Here is a 21,221-nt window from a genome sequence, read left to right on the forward strand (position 1 = left end):
ATTTGATCTGTTCCACCAAACACAAATCAATGACTCTTGTGCTCTTTTTTCGAGATAAGCAACACATAAAGACACACATACATTACACACACAAACACACATACACACACAAACACACAGACCTCAGTGCGCAGCTTTCTACAGCAGGGATTCTCAAACAGACAAAACCAAGTCATCCCGAGCCTGCAAGTGGCTGTCCCAGGCTGGTTGTGACAGCCAGGATAGTTGCTATTAGACAGATTAACCTGAGGGATTTCTCCCCAACCCCTACTGCCGAGCAAGGACACAGCATTCTCTGTTCCTATATATATATATATATATATATATATATATATATATATATATATTACTCTTAGACTGAAAGAAACATGGCGCCAATGTGTGAACAAAATGGACTAAACTATGAGTTCACAATCTTTGAATTTTATGCTTTTGTGGTATTATGATAAGAGGAAGAAGAAACTCTCAAGAAAAGATAAAAGTTTTGTCAGATGTTACGCCAAATCTTTGAGATTTAATAAAAATGCACTACAACCACAGACTGCATTATATGTTCAAGCTCAAGAAGAAATACTTATAATCTTCTCTTCATCTCTGTCACATAATATCAGATCATTGCTTCAAAGAATGATGTTGGGATAAGGCTTCTTTATGCTCAAGCATTCAACTTACTCTTGCATTAAAAATAGAATAGAATACACACAGGACCCGCAAGCCAGTCGCTGCTAATCTACTAAAGAGACGAATGATAATAACGTATAGACGTGTGTAAGTATCATGAAAAAGAAAAACAATACACGCTGGTGGAAAAACATCAATGATACAGAGAGGGTGTAGGAGGAGAAGAAAGAGGAGGCGGATGAGGAGGAGGAGGAGGAGGAGGAGGAGGAGGAGGAGAGAAAGGGTGAAATGCAGCAGGACGACAGTGACAGATGAGAGCCGGAGCTGACAGAGCGCTCAGCGATGGCAGTTTATCAGCATCTGGTCCGCAGGGTCACTTCAGCTCCCGGACTCCCTTTCTCATCTGTCTCCATTTCTCTCCCTTCCAGATCTCCTGACCCAACTTTCTTTCTCTCCCTCCCTCCTCTCTCTCTTTCTCTCTCTCACAGACTGACAGTTCTGACAGAGCACCAAAATGTGCAGTCAATGTTCCTTTTCCTTCATGCTCCCTCATATACACACAGTGAGAAACGGCGTCCATGGAGACGCATCCGCACACCAATTAAGGCCGAGAAATACCACTAACAATGTAACAGGAGTTGTCAATAACTTCAGAGATAGATTAACCAAAGGCTTTATTGCTTTGGCATTAACATATTTAAAATGCCAGCCTCCTTGGGCAAGACCAGGGGATTTACGCCGGCTGATTAAATGTGATGTTTCAAGATGAAATACAGCCTTGGTGAAAGGAAGAGGAGAAAGTCGGGGGAGGCCAGGCTCACACTGCATGTGTACGACACCTTAATTGCATCGATGATTATCCCTCCACATTACGCTTTCCCTGCTCATATTTATAGTTGTGTCCAATTTTCATTATGCTCTTCATTATCGAGCATAAATAACCTGCGTAAATGTGCCGGCACACCACGACACGCCCCATAACATTGCCAAGTGATATCCATCTTGTCCCCCAGTGATCCGACATTACCTGGCTGAATTACGTCTATTAGCTGTGCGTGGCCCCTCCCACTCTATCAGGACAGCAGTCCGCAGATGACAGCATTAACTTTTAAGACTTTATAGCATCTTCTTTACCCAACACATACCATTAATCCACTTAATGGCCGCCATGACCCCTTTCATCGTGTTTCGTAAAATAAAAATATGAATAAAGCCCATTACGGTCTCCATTGTGGAGAGTCTCAGCGATAAATCAAAGCAGTTCTATTAGAAGGATTGCCAGGTTGGTCCACACTAAATCATTGCTGCTGTTTGCTTTATTAAAGCTCTTTTTTTTTTGGCCTGTTTTAATGCCTAAAGCTGGAATCTTTAACTTTGAGTCATATCTCAATCCCCTCCCGACCTTTAGCCAGTTGTTAGTGTGAAGGCTCCTGGGCTAATATTTACCCTGGTCTTTAAGTGAGATCTGTCCCTTTCACTTTTGGGATATTTGCTTTCCCTAAATAAAAGTTTCCTCTTGTTTTCATGAAGTGGTGAACCCCTAAGCTGTTGCAAATGTTGAAATATGTGGAAGCACCCAAAGTGTGTTATTTTGTAGTCACTTTATGTTGTTGATTTCCTGTCACTTCCTATGTAATTGCCCTTGGTTTGAACAGACTATTAGTGTTGTCAGCCAAAATGTTCACCACCCACAGGGATGACACTCCAAGGCCAAACATGGTTAATGTGCAAGTGCTAACAAACCACCGCAAACACCACCACGACAAAACCAAAAACTTAAAGCTGCTCTAATCAACATTCTCATATCAACAATGACTATGTGTTTGGGAAAATTGTTGCTCGTGGCGACAAGCCCACAATTCATTATCCCCCAACTCTGCAGATCCTCTCAGCTAAACAAAGCTTTTTAACAATATTTTACTTATTGTTTTGGTTGAGTGGCCAGCTATTTAACTCTTTTGGTTCACTCTCATTGCTCTCGTCAGGGACATTTTCATCTGATGCAGGCAGCTTTTTAGCTTTATTCAGCGAAAATAAGCCACTACTTGCTAACACATTCCCAATACAAATTGTATTTAAAGTTCTTGCTGCACTGCCCCAAGACAGAAAAAAAGAATAAATAACAGATGAGGGTTTATCTGAAGTGGCAAATGTTTAGTTTGTATAATTTGTTTAAAAGGCCACAAAAGGCAAAACTGTATCACTTTCATTTCAGTTTTGTTGAAAACTTTTACTATTGAGACCCAGCAAATACAATATAGAGCTGGACAGGAAGCCCTTTTAACCTTGTCCAAAGTGCCAAACTCTATTAGCCTTGTCTACATTCTGTTATATTTGCAGATTAAATAATGACCATAATGCAGAATCTGCATTCAGAAGGATTCACATCTCGAGACAGCCATCTACTGAGTCAGGGCAAAGGCCAATCACACAGCGTACAAGGTGAATGTGTGTGTGTGTGTCTGTGTGTGTGTGTGTGTGTGTGTGTGTGTGTGTGTGTGTGTGTGTGTGTGTGTAGGTGTGTGTGTGTGTGTGTGTGTGTGTGTGTATGTGTGCGTGCGTATAAAGTGGAAATATTGTGTGGATGAGAAACTCAGGTCCATATACTGTTGAATTATGGAGCAAGCCCTACCTGGAAAGAATGAAGTATTCATGCGCGGTATCAAGAAAACTCAGAGTCCTCTGTTTTCACCTTTCTTCATTCCCACCCTGCCTTCTGTTCCTTGAAATCCGTCTTTGTGGCAACTCAAAGGGGAGTCCTCTGCTTTCACTTCAAAGAATTATCTTCACCTTTCTTTTTCTCCAACGCTGGGGCAAAAATCTACTTCCATTAATGGGTAACAACCCTTGTGATTGGGCGTCACATATAGTTTGTTGTTTGGCCAATACAAACCAGTTTGTGGTAGGACACAGTAATGATAAATGGAATTATCCTTAACAAAAAACGCTATCACTGGCTGTGGTACAAAGGCCTTTCAGTAAATTCTCAATTTGTGGATCTAACACTGCCCTTGAATTGTTTAGGCACAACTGGGACGGCTGGAGGAATTAATTTCAGATATTACCAAACAGCGGGGTACACAGCTCCTCGGGGCGCCCCAGACAAAATCTCTCATCCTGGTTAAAAAAAAAGATTGAATGGGGATTTAAGGAGAACACAGATAATTCAATCTTTATCTGCGGCAAGCCACAATAAAATGTTAAGTTTCCATGGGATCCTCTTACGTCAAAGGAGGACTCTGGAATGAAATGACAACACATCTGAAGCATCTCCTTCCTCCGGTCGAGCAAAAGAGTAAAACACATGCACAGACGCGCACACACCGATACACACACCACATGAAAGGCTCTCATCAACATATCAAAGCTGTTGTGCCTACTGTTCAACATGCTATATTGGAACTTAGTGGAAGCCAACAAGGCAATGTACAGAAGCCTCTCTGCTCACTACTTATATGTATCGCGCTGACAGCTCCTGCAGATAGCAGACAGTTACAGATCGAGATAAGTCCCAGGTGTCAGGTATACATGCACATGCACACAAACATTGACATGTTTGGCATTCTGCTCCATATAACCACCCGCGCCTCTCTCACTCGCATTTGCACCGGCACAATGCATGAGAGAAAGTTTCAGAGCAAGAGATAACACGGGAAGGAGTGAGATGAACAACTGGGGCTTAGCAACATCAACTCAAACTCCCTGGGATACCCAACAACAGCATATAGATACCTCTCCAGAAAAGCTCCACTGTAGCATTAAAGTTGTCAAGATGCATTTAATCCACCAGTTCGGAGACCGTTGCACTGAGTCAATATGCAATTTAGGGCAGGTTGGCAGAGAACATTGGATTGATTGATTCTGACCTTTTACCTGACAGTACCTGCTGTACACATCCTCCACCAAATAATGAAACGTGTTGAAATCCCTCTATCTTTAGCTGTGGCACCTTTTCTTCTCCCAAATAAGCGCCTGTTGTTAATCCCACTCATATGTCTGGCTGTGGGTCTGCTTTCTCTACTTTATCTCTAAGAGCAAGGGGGGGGGGGGGGGTGATACCATCCGTATTGATTTGTGCAAACATGCACAGGCACACACACACACAAAGACACACAGAAGCATTCTTATGTGTGGCTGTGCACAGCTTTGCTATAACCCCTCATGTTTTAATGTTTTTAATTGTGATAGAAAGTAAAAAAATAAATACAAATCTTATTATCATTATATACACACAGACAACGAAATAACCAGCAATATTCTACCATGTAACAGAGGCTATTTTAGTCTTACAAGCAGGATGGCGGATGGCAATGTCAGCCGGTCAGTCAGTCCAAGCACACTGAAATATCTAACTAGTTGATGGATTGGCATGAAATGTGGTAAAGACAGCCATCCCTCAGGATGGATTTTAATCACTTTGGTCATCCCTTAACTTTTCCTGTAGCGCCATCATCAGGTCAAAATGTGTGCAATGCTTTGGTTTATGACTAAATACCTCCAAAATACTGACTACCATCAGCCTCACCTGTACTTTAGTGCTAATTAGCTAATGTTAGCATGCTGACACACTGAACTTAGTTGGTGAAGATGGTAAACACCTAAGGCTACATGCTAATGTGTTGCGAGTATGTTAACATGCTGATTTTAGCTCAATAGCTTGGCTGCAGTCTCTTAAGTCTTAAAATAGGTGCAGTCGTAAAACCGATTTTGAATGCTGTCGACGTCAACAAGACAAAGTCTGTATCACATCAGTCCCAAGCTTAAAGTGAAGCAACAGCCTCTTCCAATGAGAAATGTAAGCTATCAAGCACATTTCTAGCTGATACTACTCATCTGTGCATTGACAGGTTATAATGCCCAGTTGGGAGGGTTGCAGTACAAAGAGACACATCATCCTTCTCCCTTCAGATGTGGTGTGAAGAAAAGAATAAAAAAAAAAAAATCCCTTCCGAGTTGCTCTCATATCAATCCATCAAACTAAAGGACGCCTCACGCAAACTAGAAAAATGCCAGTTTCTAAATTAAATTCTCTTGTCTCGCGCGGCGCTCAACTCGAGAGAGGAAAAAAAAAAAAAAGAAAAAAAAAGGCCGGTCACATGAGGGTTTAAATGAAAATCTATTTTCTGGCCTGAAAATCAAACTGGCCATCATTCTGTCCTGCCTCACCTCTCTCTTGGGAACACGTCAAATTTATAACATGTAGTCATTTTCTCAGCTGTCAAACCATGCTTCTTACCAAACTCTGTTCCTCAACACAACCTGTCAACTACGAATCCTAATCTGTGTGTGTGAACAAGAGTGTGTTCTATGAATGAAGTACAGTTTTTCAAAAAAAATCTTGAATTACAAGGGGATTTCTTTCTTTTTATTCATTATAACTCTGTGTGTGTGTGTGTGTGTGTGTGTGTGTGTGTGTGTGTATGTGTGTGTGTGTGTGTGTGTAGGGGTCCAGAAAGAGGTGGCATAGCAAAGTAGGTCATGACAGAGGTTAGTACTGGATTAGCGACTGTCACTGGCAGCACAGGAGAGTGCAGACACCAGGGCAGCCCTCTCCCTCTCACTCACAGTATCTCTCTTTCATACACACACACACACACACACACACACACACACACACACACACACACACACACACACACACACACACGCCATTTCTGAAACTCTGCGGCGTTCTGTCATGGATCTGAGCCAGCATGCCGTGACACGCATGGAGGGCAGTGTCCAAAACAGGCGGCCGTGTCCAGCCTGTCTTCCGTGCGTATAGGGGCACACATGCATGAGACCATGTTTGCATATGACAGGGCTGCTCGACCTGCCAGAATCCAAACTGTTTGCCCTTGCCAAAGATTAAAAAAAAAGTTACTTTATTTTGAACACTTAAGGCTCTCTCATTTCGTCGATTTCTTTTTTTTGGTATTCAAAGATTTGCTCCATCTAAGCACAGATGAATCTTTGTGGAGCCTTTGTATCAGTATCCAGTTCTAAGAGTTGACTTATGGAAATCCGTCTCATTACTTCTGCCTTCTTACGGTTCAAACTCTCACATAAAAACATAATGATCCAAGCTGTTTCTGTTGTCTCTTGCGTAAGTCAACGATTTTTTTTTTGATGTTCCAAGTCTCATCAGTTTCCATCCCCAGAAAGTCGGGGATAATTATGGGAATAAAAAGGCTCGCTATCAGAGCAGATTAACAACATCTCACTGGGCTGAACTCCTCACTCCCTTTTATCTCCTCAAACGCAGTAGAAGAGAAGACGAGTTACGCAACTCCCACCTTAGGGACCCAGCCGACTTTCCACCCAACGTCTGTCTGCCTCTGCATGTCTAGGGCGTCTGCCAGTCCTCTGCTATTTGATGTGTGCGTTTGAAGCAGCCATGCGACCGGGGCGAGAAGGATGCGTCTGTTGTTCACAGCTCTTGTCGCTGTGCTCTGTTCCCTGGGGGAACGAGTTTCAAAGCATGGCAAAGTTGGACCTTTCCTGCTTCTACATTTAACACCTCCTCAAATGGCAGTGCCAGTGTGCTGGATGGCTTTCTTCCTCTCTCTTTTATCAGTCCTCCAAAGACCCTTCTTTCCTTTGCAAGGGTTTGAAAGACCTGTCCTCCCTCCTACTGTCATTTGAGGGAAATTAACGTCACCTCATTTCTGCAGTACCCAAAAGCCACTTTAACACACAAGGATCCAAATGTGGTGTTCTATATTGAAACAGTATTTCATCATTCTAGCTTGATCAAATGTTATCACACATCAAAAACACTAAAAAGTTACACGATTTTTAACGTGCACTCATTAGAAACAGCTTTCATTACCTAAATTGAATTTAGGGTTAATTAGTCTCTGATGGTGCTGGGTAAAATTTCCACATGAAAAACTTTTGACTCTGGTGTTCTGGTTTGTTCCTGCATCACATTACAACCTAAATGACATGGCAGGCCTATGATAAACCCTCTGTTTTATCATATATTATTATAATTACTTTATGAAGGCTCTGCAACCCTGCTACCAAAACCTTACCCTACCAGCGGACATCAGACAAACTAAATTGAGGTTATTGTAATTTCCATAAAATCACGAGGTTCGACTCCCTTTGTCATATATTCAAACAGTGTAACATGCATGAGAATTGCATAAATAAGCGACGCAAGTGGAGCAGGCATGATGTATTTTTGTAGGCCAACCCCCGATGTTAGCATCACACTGGTTCCTTCGACAAAAAGCCAATGGGATTTTTTCATTGGATTTTGGAATATTGCGGAAAATAAGCTCTGTGGCAAACACAAGTTAGTGAAACTTACACGCTCTGTTCAGCAAGATAATCTTCACAATTGAGCATCACTTTTATTATTTTTGAAGCGTGAATGCAACCGACAGAAGTAAATAGCTAACCAACTACACCACGGTCGCACGAGTACACATAACGAGGCTGTAAAGACTAACTAGTCAGCGTGAAGACGTTTTGTAGTCTCTGACCACTTGTTAGCAACAGCCGTTTTCAAGACACTTAAGAGCTTCAAAATTCATGAGAGGGACTATCTACTGTCATAGAACAAAACATGTACTGTATATCTCTTAAACTTGTGTTAACCTGAGACCTTATTTCAGGCATCTAAACAGAAACCCATTCAAAAAGGAGACCCATTTACTTCAAGAAAAATGGTGACTCATTCCTGCAGCACCCTATGGGAGCACTTGTCTTTACTTGAATGTAACATTCAAACTGCTTTGGTATGACTCTGTTGTTCATATTGCATTTACTTTACTATATCTGTAGTGTCTAGATTGGATTACATATTAATCTCAGTAAGAGGTCAGAATGCAAGTGTATTGCATTTCCCCCTTTCAAAGGGTATGTACACGCCACTGTTAGAAGCACAGCAGAAATCCAATTCAACATCTCTCTCAAAATGTAAGTATACCCCTGCTGGCATTTCTGTAAAAGATTATTTGCTGAGCATTTATGTTGTTGTGGAACACTTCCAAGGAAAATGCATAGAAAAGCAACACGCAGCAAATGTAATAGGCAGATTGAGCAATCTACAGCAGGGGTGTTCAACGTTATTCAGGCCAAGGACCCCCAAACTGATAGAGAGATGGAGCAGGGTCCCCCTACTATATATATTGTATAAAATTGTGTTTTATATTAAACTGGACCTAGTGCCATGTATAAACATTGTTATTGTGCATTCAATACTAAGCTATTCAAATAATACATTTTTATTTTAAACATGTGCAAGGTACAGTGAGTAGGGCGGCCGTGCCACTGCCATTTAGAAACATACCTTGTATTATAATCAAGCATGCAAGCTATTCAAATTGACGTTTTTATTTTCAACATAAATGTGGAAATGAAAATGAGTGATGGTCTATTAGTACCACTGCCATTCATAAAGATACCTGTTATCTTGTATACAATACTGAACTATTAAAATAATGGACAGATTCATGTTTGGGAAAAAAATAAATAAAAAAATAAATAATTGTCTAATCAACCCAAAATTTCGCAGACCCCGTGCAGTACCTCCGTGGACCTGCAAATATAGATCTATATAGTATATAGACATTCACACATAGATACATATATACACACACACACACACACACACACACATATATATATATATATATATATATATATATATACATACATATATACATATATATACATATATATATATATACATACACACATATACTGTATATATATATATATATATATATATATATATATATATACATATATATATATATATATATATATATATACATATATATACACACACACACACACACTCACACACACGTCATATGTAGAATACCACAAATACAGCTAAAAAATATAGAGTGGATGGTGGGGCTATTATATGCGACAGGTCTATCAATCTGAAGATTTGTGGTTTTAAAAGTTCTTCAGGTCACTCTCTTATTAAAATGTATTTGGATTTATTGACCACAGGATCTTTTTCAAGGAGAACATGCAGTTGCCGAATACCTTTAAATTCAATGCTGCAATGACAGCTAAAGGGGGAATGCGACACATTTTATAAATTATTCCTGCTGCTAGGACAGTTCAGCTGATGCTGTACTCATGAACATGTACCTCTATTTCCTGCAGGTGAAAACTGGAGAACTGACCCCTGAGGGTCACTGAATGATGGAATACCTACCACCGCGCCATACACAATGAATAGATACAGACTTCGTTCAATTTTAAGATGTTTTATGTTTTTTTTGCCCCCAAAAGTAGCAAATTCTGCTTTGTTCATGTTATAAAATGTATTATTTTAGTGTGACAGTTCTACTAAGTATTAAAGGGCTCTACAAAATAAGAGCTTTATTGTCTATGGTAAAGCCCCACATTTTACAAATATTCACTATGTCCATGTCATATCTTATACGCCCCAAAATGGAAATCATCAGTTCAGTCAGTATCGATATTTCCTCCTTTCGAGCCTCCTGCACATGCTCTTTGTTATACTTGTGTTCTTTCACAGGGCATTACATTACAACACACCATGTCCATGGAGCAGCACCTACCAATACTACAAATGAACGGTTAAATTCAACCACGCAAGCAGAGAGGTGATTGCACACGGCTGTGCTGCTTCCTCCGGGGGCCTGACGATAGAGTCATTATATGACATAAAATTATACAGTGTGTCACTTCTCATTTAAATTCGGCCCACCCTCAGATACTGTAGGCACACTACAATTAAAAAGAACAGCTGCTGAACATGACAGGAGTCAAGTCAAAACCTATGCAAGAAAACAAGGCTTTAATACAAAGCAAAATCAACTAAATAACTACCAGAGAACATGTCGTGTTACATTTTGTGAAACAGCAGCTTTATATCTGATTATCAGAATATTAGAGATTAGTATTGACACATCATGCATTATCTGAATATATTGCCCAACATGTACTCAATGCATCCAGGGAAGTGAAAACGTACAATATGATTCTGAACATAACATTTTTGTAGTTTGTTTTTTTTATACATTGTCATGATTGTAATTTTAGACTGCATATTTTAAGATCCTGTAAGACAGAGATAGACAGACTGATAAAGACTAACTTCTCACAGTTGCCTCTTGACGCCGCTTTAAACTCACCACTTATAGTCACTGACAGACCTGGAAGTCCTCTAAGCTACACTTTGTGACCAGAACATGACATATGGTGTTTGTCAGCGCGGGAGCGGTGCCAGTCAGGACACCAGACAGCATGGGTTGAGTTGGGTATGGTTATGGGTGACGACGCTCTCTCTCACCTCCCAGGCGCCGTTGTAAAGGGGAAAGGTGGCCAGGTGGAGATGTTCTCTGTACCTTTCTAGTGCTTTAGGCCTTGGCCTTTTTCATTTCTAACTACCAACTGCTCTGCTGCACTGAGGGCTCAAAACACAGTGAAAAGCAAGTTTCTCTGTATTCCCCCAAGATCTCCAGTTTTAAAATTGATGTGTTCAATAACCAGGGATGAAAGTAAAGAGTAGCACAGGCAGGATCTATAATTCAACCAATCTGGTGTGCCAAGGAGCCTGGCACACAGCCAAGAGGGATAGAGGAGTGGCAGGCCAGATAGAGCGCTCTGCCAATGCTGTAATGCCTGGCACAGGTGCATTGTTAAAGACACCGTTAAAATGATTAATTTTCAATCCAATAATCTGCAGTGCACTACAAGATGTCCACAAAAGGTCTATATAGTTTCCAAATGACTGCTAAATATGTTTTTCACCTTGAAACAGGAGCTGAACTTCCAGCTCTGGAGAATATCCATCACAAATGGCTATTTGACTAATAACACTAATGACAAGTCTGTAATCTTGGACCGATGATTCCCAGTCTGGAGCACTTTAGCTGCTAAACTGGAGAGCAAGGTGTTGCGGGACCTTGAAGGTACCCTGACGGTATTCACGGTGATGTGAGGACAGTCTTTTTGGTGGCGCTTTGAGAAAATGACTGAATGTTGTCTTATTGATGTTGGACACTGGGGTTGACTATCCAATTATTTCAGGAATTCAGAATCATCGGTAAATAACAGCTTGAAGTCACGCCAGGTCATGAAGATAGAATCTCTGCACCAATCACTTTTCTTGATCTTTGACATCGCCCGCTTAGGCTAACAATAATTGTCAGATTTAGAGATTTGAGTCAAATATCATCTAATGACTTTTCAGCAGACCTTGTTGCACCGAAGCTTTTCATCCCTGGCCTTTGATTTCCAATGAAATAATGAATTGTTCAGTTTTCGGCTCACTTCAAAGCTCTTAATTGAGTTTGGGGTGTTGCTGCGTGCCCTCAGCGCCATCTCAGAGTTATTATACTCTCAAAGCCTCAAGCTATCTGGTAGAATTTCACAGGAACGACGTAAAAATATCTATATCGAACGTTATTAAAAGAAAGTGGTCTTGTAATGCCCGGGTGTCATCAAGAAAAGTCTGATCAAATTTAAACATCACTTCATCCCTTTAGCTTTCAACTATCGAGGCCTCGACGTATTAAATATTGAAGGGTGGATTCAGTTCTACCATTTGTCTTTGAAATCTAGCATAACAAAAAGTTGATCAGATGTGTACCATTTTATGTGAACATGTCTTTATGTGTCTCCCTCCTATGGCCGGGGTACCATGTGCGGTGTCCATGGCGTTCCTGTCCACGCTCTACTTTACGGAGGTGTCCTCTCCCCCCCGCCGCAAAACCCGTGTCTCCCACCCGGTGAACACCCTCCACAACGCATGTGGAGAGCGGGGCTTTTTCTCCAGTCCAAACTAACCCCACGAGCGGGATTTGGAACATCTGCTCGGCGAGGCCATGTTAACTGAGGGAACTGTTTCGACTTATTCTGTTTGACTTGAGTAAATTAGGTTATAATTGTCCCCCTGACAGTGGGAGTTCAGAGAGGAACAGTGCGACATTGCTCCAGACACGTCAGGCTGGTTACGCGTCTCTGCAGTCACTGCCCACCATGTTCAAAGTTCAGACTCAGTCTAATGAGAATGCCAATTTGGATCCTGGCTGGAGGAAAAATGTTAAAGAGACAACATGCTGGAAACTTAATCTATGTATTTGTCCGAACCATCATTAGTGTGCAAAGCACGTCTCTGGCCTCGTTTGAATTCAGCCTTTTTGGTTTCATAGTCGCTTTTAACATCTCCAATAACAAACCTTGCGAAATCCCCAAATTCGTTATTATTCCCACAAGGCATTATTTGGATGTTCCCCTTCAAACGATGTGTTGCTATTTTGAATTTAACTTCAGAGGTGTCAGCCATGATACGCCTCTGTTGGAGCTCCATCATATCTCCTCTTGAAGTGGAGGCTAACAAGACTAAGTGGATAAGGGATATCTGATTGCCTAGCCATTAAGTCTCCATTAAAGTGTGAAGAGTTTTAAATGGTAGTTTGATGAACTGGAGCTTTGCATAGCAACAGCAGGACTTCTTAACACGTGGCTGTGGAAACTTTCTCCACATCAAAAAAGGGCCAGACAGGAGCGGCAGCTGTGGAAGGCCCCCGAGGTGAAGAGAGGCACCGTGGCGCAGCGCTGCCATAAGTTACGCAGCATTTACTACCTGGAGGGCTAGTGCAACTGGCTCGTCACTCCACAACTAGCTTGTAAAAAGGTCAATTTCTGGCCCAATACTTGCTGGCTCTGTCTTATCAACTGAAGGAAATAAAGCTTCATGACCCAAAACCCGAGGCTCCTCTCTACAAAGATGGGGAAGTTGTGTTCTTTGTAGCGGGTGTGTAGTGTGGATGAAACATGAGTTGCAATGGCCTTTTGCTGTGCTCCAACCTGTGGCTGCAGTCCTACAGTGCCCTCTACTGGCTGAGGACAGACATGGCCGAGAACATCCAAATAAATCAAAATAAATAAAGCATTGTTACACTTGGGAAGTAAATAAATCTCAGTAATGCGTTTGTTTAAGAAGTGTATTAAAAGTTGTCTTTATTTACAAAGAAGAAAGATTTAGGAAGAAGTTGCTGGCTCTGCTGCCCTAAGAATTGTTAAAAGTATCTCCTATTCTAATGCTGACTGTGCTGTTGTTATCCGGATTGTGTGTAGACTTACAGCAATCCATTTCCTCATTATTTTAACACACTGCTCCCGAACACATACAATCTGCTGCTAACATTTCTTATTGAAATCTAAACGGAAACATACATCCTCACTCTGTGTAACAATTTGACACAAAAGGCTGTTAAACAGCAGCCAGTACGAAGCCGGTTAACAAAACTGACACAAATAAGAAGTATAAAAAAGACCAAACCATAGAAATTTAATTCAGTTTTCAGTTCTTGTCTGGCAGAAGAGCTCCATTATGCATAATGATTTCCTGACAAAACAAGCAAAGAACAAAAAATCACATAACCGTTCAATTCTCATCACATATCTCATATCGACGAAGCTCTACTCTTATATGGTTTCATTGTGTTGCAGTTTAGTACGCACCTTCTTTAAGGGTTTCTGTTCGCCTGTTCTCCTTGTCGTGATGGAAAGCTTTGCTGGGATCAAACCTACGACGAGGAGGACCGGGGTGCTTCGACTTCAGCTGCTCCAGATCGCTCTTCTGCCGGCTCACCTGGGACCGAAGCTTAGACACCTCCTACGCAAACGTAAAGAGAGGATGAAGGACAGGCTCTTGAGAGGAAAGCAGTCGGTGCTGTTCTCATGCATCACCTGTTTTAGGCTGACATTCTCATCTTTCAGCTTCATCACATGTTTGATCTTCTGCTTCTGGTTCTGGTGGCCCAGCAGACGGGCGTAGGCATCGGACAACTTGTTCAACTCCTCCTGGTTTGCTCCATTTTCATTGAGGAGTGCATTTCGCTCGGCTGCAAACGCATTGAGCTGCTCCTGTGGGCGCACAACCGCATGAACATGGAGAGGATTTTTAAACTCAGCGACAAGCTGCTATAACAACAACGACATACAGCTGGAAACAAGGTTGATGAGAGCGGTGAAACTTAATCAAAACTGTGCTAAAAAGACCACTAAAATGCTCCTAAAAACTGCAGAGATGGGTGATAAATATCTGTGGTTGCATCCCAACAACAAACACCTTTCACATTGCACATAGTTTGGGCTATACTGACATTTCATATTCGACCTGGTGTGGAAATGACTGACCTGGAAGGGCCTGACTTTCGCAAACAGCTCCTCATATTGTTTCCTCCAGTGTTCGGTCTCTGAAACTTGGGAGCTTAGAGGAAAGGAATGAGGAGTTAAAATGTGCTAATAATTAAAAAACAAACAACTCATGACTCAAAATTGCACACATTAAGAATCCAATCTTGCACACCTTTTCTCCTGCGCTTCATTTATTTGTCTTTGAAGTTCCTGCCGCTGCTCCTCCAACTCCCACTGCAACGTGACCTTTTCCTGAGTCAGTACCTCCACCTGCTCCTGCAGAGCTCGTCCATCTTGTCTTAGCTCTTCCAACTCGCGGTGCTGAGTCTGTGTCTTCTCCTCCATGAGGTCTAATTGGGCCTGGAAAATCAAACCCTCTTGTTCAACCTCATCCGGGCGAGGCTGGTTTCTGTCCTGCTCTGCCATGTTTAGTTGATGTTCAAGAGCAAGCCTGGACTGGTCCATGAGTGCTACTTGAGACAGAAGACTCTTCCTTTCCTCGTCTACTCTCTCAAGCTCAATCTGTAGCCGGACCACCTCTGACCTGACCTGCTGGAGGTCTTCTCTTTCAGCCTCCAATGCTCCCCTTTCCCCCTGAAGGGCTGTCTGAACTTGAACTTTCTCTTCTCTTTCTTGTTGGAGCTGTTCCATTATTTCCCCTTTTTGCTGGTTGACCTCCTCTAGCACTTTCTGGGCCTTTTCATTCTCATTTTGGAGCAGACTTCTCTGTTCCTCTAGGTTCCCCCGTGCCTCTTCTCTCTCTTTTGTCTGCAGCTGTAGCTCCTGCTGTAGCTGATTGATCAGGGCGGCGTGGCTCGTCCCCATGGCCTTTATCTCCTCATCTTTTTGTGCAAGGCAAGTTTGCACCTCCAGCAACTTTCTATCAAGTCATGGAGAAAAGGGAATGTATAAAAAAAAAAAAAGATGGAAAAGTGACAGTTACTTTAACGCAGACTCAGGGATTTCAAAGCATACCTTGAATTCTCCTCCCTGGCTTTTGCCTCAGCTAACTGCCTCTCTTGGTGCTCCTCCAAGCCCTCCTTCACTCGGTTGACCTCCTCCTCTTTCTGTTGAACGATTTTGTCCATCTCCTCCTTCATCTGTTGCGTCACTCTGTCCATATCCGCTTCCAGTTCTTTCTGTCTCCCCTCTGCTCCCTGCAGAGCCTCTCTGGTGCTGAAAAGTAAGCGGAGCGGTGTGTGAAGGCTACACATTGACTGAAATTTAACCTCAACACGAATCCAACTCACATTCCAGAAATACTGACAACCGGAGCGCTCACCTTTTCAGCTCTGTGACAATGTCTCCCATCTTGCTCAGTGAGTTGGCGTGTGCCTCTTGGAGTTCCATCATGGCCGAAGAATGCTCCTCTTTCAAAGCGGCCACATCGTTGCTCTTACTAAAAATGATAAGCACAGTTTTGGTGTGTTTATAGGTGGTAGGTCTCTTGACATTACTGATACAATCATCTATCAAAAGATTACCATTTACATCTTTTATTTTGGTCTTTTCTAAATATGACAGACGTCTTATGCTTGTGGAAATGTACCTTAAATAATAAAGAATTCTGAAATATTGGTCCTGTCAATAAATCATTAGAATATCTGAAAGTCTCCCAGCGATGCAGTAGAGCGAATATATGTAGCCGCTAAACCAAACAGTCGATTGGGAGAAAAATTAACCTACTTTGGTCATCAATAAACCGTTTAGGACATTTTACACGGCAAAATACCAAACATTAACCGGTTCCCAGCTGCTCAAATCTGGCAATTTGCTGCTTTAGTTGTCATGTTCAGTGCTGGGGAGTAACTAGTTACATGCAACAGAATTATGTTAATGAATTACAAAATAAATATCATTATAAATCAGTAACAGAGAAAACTTGTGCAATTAAATTACATTTACTAATAAAAATGTTTGTGATAACAAAAGGGGTTACATCTGATTATATTGTTTTCGAACAATTGCGTATGTAGTATATAAAGTGTATTATGTTATCCAATCTAAATTGAAGCTATATGGAGGAACTTTAATGAATGTTTGACAGTAATAGTGTTGAGTACTGAACACGGCCTGGTTTCAATTTATGTTTTTAGGACTGTCCAGCTTTATTACCCAGTTTAAACATTTATTTGAAAAGTAATGAAATGTAATACTGCTAATTTACATTACATTTACATTACTTTGAAGTAACTAAACTAGTTAAATTATTTATTACATTTGAACAGGGTAACTAGTAATCTGTACCTTATTACATAGTAACCTATGATAATAAACTGAATATCCTTGACTTCTGGTTGGATAAAACAGGAAGGGGTCATCCTGGGCTCTGGCATTTCATAAACTAAAGAATAAATCCCGAAAACAAAACTGACAAAATAATGAAGTGATAAAGAAAATATCTTTTAGCTGCAGTCTGGTTGTAAGGTGCACATAGAAACACTACTATTTTATCTGTCTCCACTCTTAACTTTCTGATCAAATAAATAAAGATTCCCTCCAACTGGTGCCCTGCTTCCCCTCACATTTCAAAGATGAGGTGGTGAGGTTACTTGCAATCATTGAAATTGGGCTTACACAAAAATAGACAGTGACCCACTCTCTGTGTCAGAGCTGTGATGGTCCGGCAACCTGTCAATTATTTTTCTTTACTTTATGCTCAGTGGATGCCGGGACACGCTCCCAGCTGCCGCCGACTCTAAATAATAGCAAGCAGGCGGTGGCAACAAATCCAAAAAAAAGTTTGGTTTTCCAAGTGCAGTGAGGAGTACGTCGTTAATGCAAGCATGACTTTCAGACGTCACCGTAATACGTTTTCTGTCAACACATCTCATCGGTATGCGTGGCCTTTGGTTGCTCACCTGTCCAACAGTGCCCTGGTATCACTCAGCTGTCCCTCCAGCTCGTTGTAGTCCTCCTGCAGCCTCTGGAGGGACTCCTGATTCCTCTCCGACACCTCCTGCCTCCTCTGCTCCTGGTCCTCCAGGACAGCAAGCTCTCCCAGCACCTCCTCCATCTCCTCCTTTAGCTGTCTCAGCCGCTCCTCTGCCTCCTCCCTCTCCTGCTCCACCAGCACAGACAGGGAGTCCACAAGTGCCTGTCGGAAAGAAGAAAGAGTCAGTCGCAGCTCAGGTGATCTGGCACTGAATCTAAAAAGAACGCGCCATGTGAGACTAATAAAGATTGTGAAACCTTTTCTTTTGTCAGTTCTTCAGTAAGAGCAGCATGTTCTTGCTGGCGTTGAATCTGAGTACTTTTCTCGTCTTTTTTAGCTTCCTTTAGCAAGAGGATCTCTGTTTTCAACTCCTCCACTCTCCTCATTCCCTCCTCCTGAGTCTTGCCTTAAAGAAAAAATACAATATATGCATTACATAACCGTCAATGTATTTTTGCAATTTAAGTTATCATCGTAAATGGATCTTGGTGAACATACTTCTCTCTTCCTCAGAGAACATACACCTCTGTTCCAGATGTGCCACTCGCTCGTCCAGCTCCTTCTCCGTCCTTCTGAGCACCTCTCTCAGTCGAGTGAGCTCTGCCTCCTGCTGTCGAACCGTCGCTTGGGAATCCTGAACTTTTTGGTTGGCCGACTCCATTTGCTCCTCCATGTCACTCACTGACCTTTGTGAAGATTGAAGCTCCAGCTCTTGGGTCTCCAACCTCTTCTCCACCTCCACTAAAGCATCCTTTGACGCCTGCAGCGCTTGCTGGAATTTCTGTGCATCCTCCTCTTTTTGCCTTAACACACCCTGAATGGTTTCTAGCTCAGTAGTGCGCTGGTCCAGGTCAGTCTCTAGTTGCCTGTGGAAAAGTGGAAAATTAGTGTCATGGTATAAAGTGCAGATCTAACCTGCTTGGAGAAACCATTAGGTGTTTGCTTACGTCACTTTCTCCAACTGAGAACCAGCAACAGTGTTCTCCTGGGTCTTCTCTCGGAGCTTCAAACGGAGATCCTATAAACACACAGAGAGGTAAAGCATGCTTCTTTTTTTTTTAATAGAAACTATCATGTAAAGATGTCCACTTTTGTAAGAATTGTTCTATAGGCAGAGTTGATACCTGAATCTGATCATTGGCTTCGTCCAGGTATTCCTGCACAACTCTGATCTCCTCCCTCAGCTCCCGTATAACAGCTGGAAAATAACACCGAATAATTAGTAATAGGATAAGAAAGCAGGCACACACACATGCAGGAACACTGCTACCTGTAACCTGTGGTGTTTCTTTGTACATCAAGGGCATTAATACGGACATGTATACATCTTGTATGCACAAGACAGGTGGACAAATCTGGCATACAGTCCAGAGATTCTTTTTTTTTTTTAGAAGCTATGGGTAAACAAAGAGAAAACGACCGGGCCATACACACAGAACTCACCTTGCAATCTAGCATTCTCATTCTCCAGCTCTTTGTTCTGAGTTTTGGTCACTTGACGAAGGTCCTCTATAAAAAGGTAGAAATCATATTCCTCAATATATGCAAGCATGTTTGTATTGCTAGTAGCACTATCTGATGCTGTTCAATCTTACCCAAGTCTTTATTCCTGTCTTTCAGAGCAGTGACAGTAGCCCTGGCAGCTTGCAGGTCAGATTCTAGCACTTTAGCTTGGCCTTCAGTGTTAATCCGCAGGACATTTAACTCCTGGACAAACAAACAAACAAACAAACAAACACACAAATACATAAGCATCCACTGCAGCTGAAAATGTGATTAGCTTTGATCAAACTTATTGAGTTTTTATTTATTAAAAGTACACAAGTCATACCTTGTTTTTAACATCCAAAGTGTTCCTGGCCTCCATCAAGTCCATTGTGAGAGAAATTATTCTCTTTTTTGTGGCGTCAGCAGAAACCTAAAAAAAAAACATGCACTCAGTCACATTTTTTACGCACATAAAACTTTTTAGCAGCTAAGACACTCATCAAGGCGTAATCAAGACAGGATTTCTAAATATACAAAAAGTTTACATCAAAACCAAGCACACCTTGTTTTTTAGGAACTCGTTGACCTTCTTGAGCTCTACCAGCTGTCTGTCAAGTGTGGTAACATTGGCAGCGAGGCCCGTCTTCTCCCTGACTGCAGCCAGCAGCTTGGCCTCCACTTTCTTCAGATCCTCTTCTAGAGCCAACAAGCGACGGTCCTGCTCCCCTCGCTGCTGAACCAGTGACCTCATCTGGACGGAAACAAAGCTACGGTCATGACGATTTCAACATCTGCAGTTATAGGAACAAGGACCGTGTAAACATCTGTCGATTTACCGTTTGCTCAGTTATGACAAAGGACACAAGCCACTGATAACAGAAAACATAACATTTTTGTGGTAAACCTTATGTAGTGTAGCTACCTCTCTCTCTAAGAGTTTCTGCTGCTTCCTTTCCATGGTCATGGCATTCTTATCCTTCTTTACACTTGAACCTTCAACCTAGGATTTCACAAGACATCAAGTGGGTTACTTTTTTTGACAGGAGCACATTTTGAAATAGCTGATCTGTTACTGAGGAGCCGGGTAAGTGGAAAAGTTATTAGCGTTACACGCTGAAAAAAGACAACTTACAAGACCATCAACCGACATCGTCCTGCGGACAGGTGACATTAGGGCATTTCTGGAGGGCGATGGTGGTGGCATAGCGGCTGGAGATACAGATAACGAAAACAGGTGGCAGAAAACGTTATGTTTTAGCTAACGTTCAAAGTATTCTTTCCTTGTTGCATTTTGCTAATCACGTGTACCCACCTGCCTTAACAATTCTGAATCGATCAGATTTGTCGAAGGAAGCTGCTCCCTTCAGGTCCCCAGGTTTGACCTCATAGGACCCCGGAGCAGGAGCACAACCTTCGGCCAAGTGCACAACATTAGCCAGGTTACAGATGCAAAGTTACTTCTTTGTTGGTTTAGCCATCTAACATACGTTAGCTTGCTTTGTTTTACTTGGTTCCACTAACTTTGAGGGTAACTAGTTAACTTTGTGTTACCTTAACATTACCTAACTGTACGCATGTGAGCTAACATAAGCTAACTACTTAAAAGCTAACGTAACTGTTGAATAACTTGAGAGGATAACTTGCCAACATGCTACTAGCTACTGTGGCTTTTGAACGTCACTTACCTACGTTCTCGTTGAACCTTTTCAAAGGGGCTCTTGAAAAAGACATTTTTTATCCACCGTATGTAACTATTTTTGAATTTCCAACCGTATCGACGAAGCTGCAGCGCAGCTCCCAATGACACACAACAACAGCTCGACCGCTGAAATTTCAAAATAACGTCAGACGTACGTTTACGTACGTGTGGCCAATAGGCAGCCAGTCCTAGATGACGCCGTCCCGCCCATCTTTTTCTTCTTCTTTCTTCTGTTTAACGGCAGCTTGCATCTTTTTTGTTGCATTACTGTCATCTTCCGGTTTCAGTCAATTTCTATGTTCCCAACCACTTTCACCATCAATCCTGTTGCTCGCAAGAAGTTTGTAAAGC

At 41.9% G+C, this 21,221-nt stretch overlaps 1 protein-coding gene across 1 annotated transcript; it reads right to left on the reverse strand.

The window, feature by feature from the left end:
* Positions 1-13,561: 13,561 nt before the first annotated feature.
* hmmr (hyaluronan-mediated motility receptor (RHAMM)) lies at positions 13,562-20,938 on the reverse strand. The gene is made up of 20 exons (XM_068715375.1): positions 20,857-20,938; positions 20,484-20,582; positions 20,304-20,380; positions 20,094-20,171; positions 19,734-19,922; positions 19,515-19,601; positions 19,279-19,390; positions 19,127-19,192; positions 18,808-18,881; positions 18,631-18,701; positions 18,182-18,549; positions 17,941-18,089; positions 17,610-17,845; positions 16,031-16,147; positions 15,724-15,924; positions 14,921-15,628; positions 14,749-14,821; positions 14,299-14,475; positions 14,071-14,224; positions 13,562-13,954 (listed from the first exon to the last, which is right to left on the reverse strand). Exons 1-20 carry the CDS (start codon positions 20,900-20,902, stop codon positions 13,938-13,940), a joined length of 3,099 nt encoding a protein of 1,032 aa, XP_068571476.1. The 5' UTR covers positions 20,903-20,938; the 3' UTR covers positions 13,562-13,937.
* Between the last annotated feature and the right edge of the window lie 283 nt (positions 20,939-21,221).

This window comes from Cebidichthys violaceus, unplaced genomic scaffold (assembly GCF_023349555.1).
Source record: "Cebidichthys violaceus isolate CVI_PGR_0920_01 unplaced genomic scaffold, fCebVio1.0.p SCAF_2, whole genome shotgun sequence".
Lineage (NCBI taxonomy): Eukaryota > Metazoa > Chordata > Actinopteri > Perciformes > Stichaeidae > Cebidichthys > Cebidichthys violaceus.

Coding starts and splice junctions, on each gene's coding strand:
- hmmr (XM_068715375.1), bottom strand. CDS start 20,902: ATGTCTTTTTCAAGAGCCCCTTTGAAAAGGTTCAACGAGAACGTAG. Junction 18,882..19,126: donor TGAGAATGCTAGATTGCAAG/GTGAGTTCTGTG, acceptor GTTATTTTCCAG/CTGTTATACGGGAGCTGAGG. Junction 16,148..17,609: donor ACCAGGGCACTGTTGGACAG/GTGAGCAACCAA, acceptor TATCATTTTTAG/TAAGAGCAACGATGTGGCCG.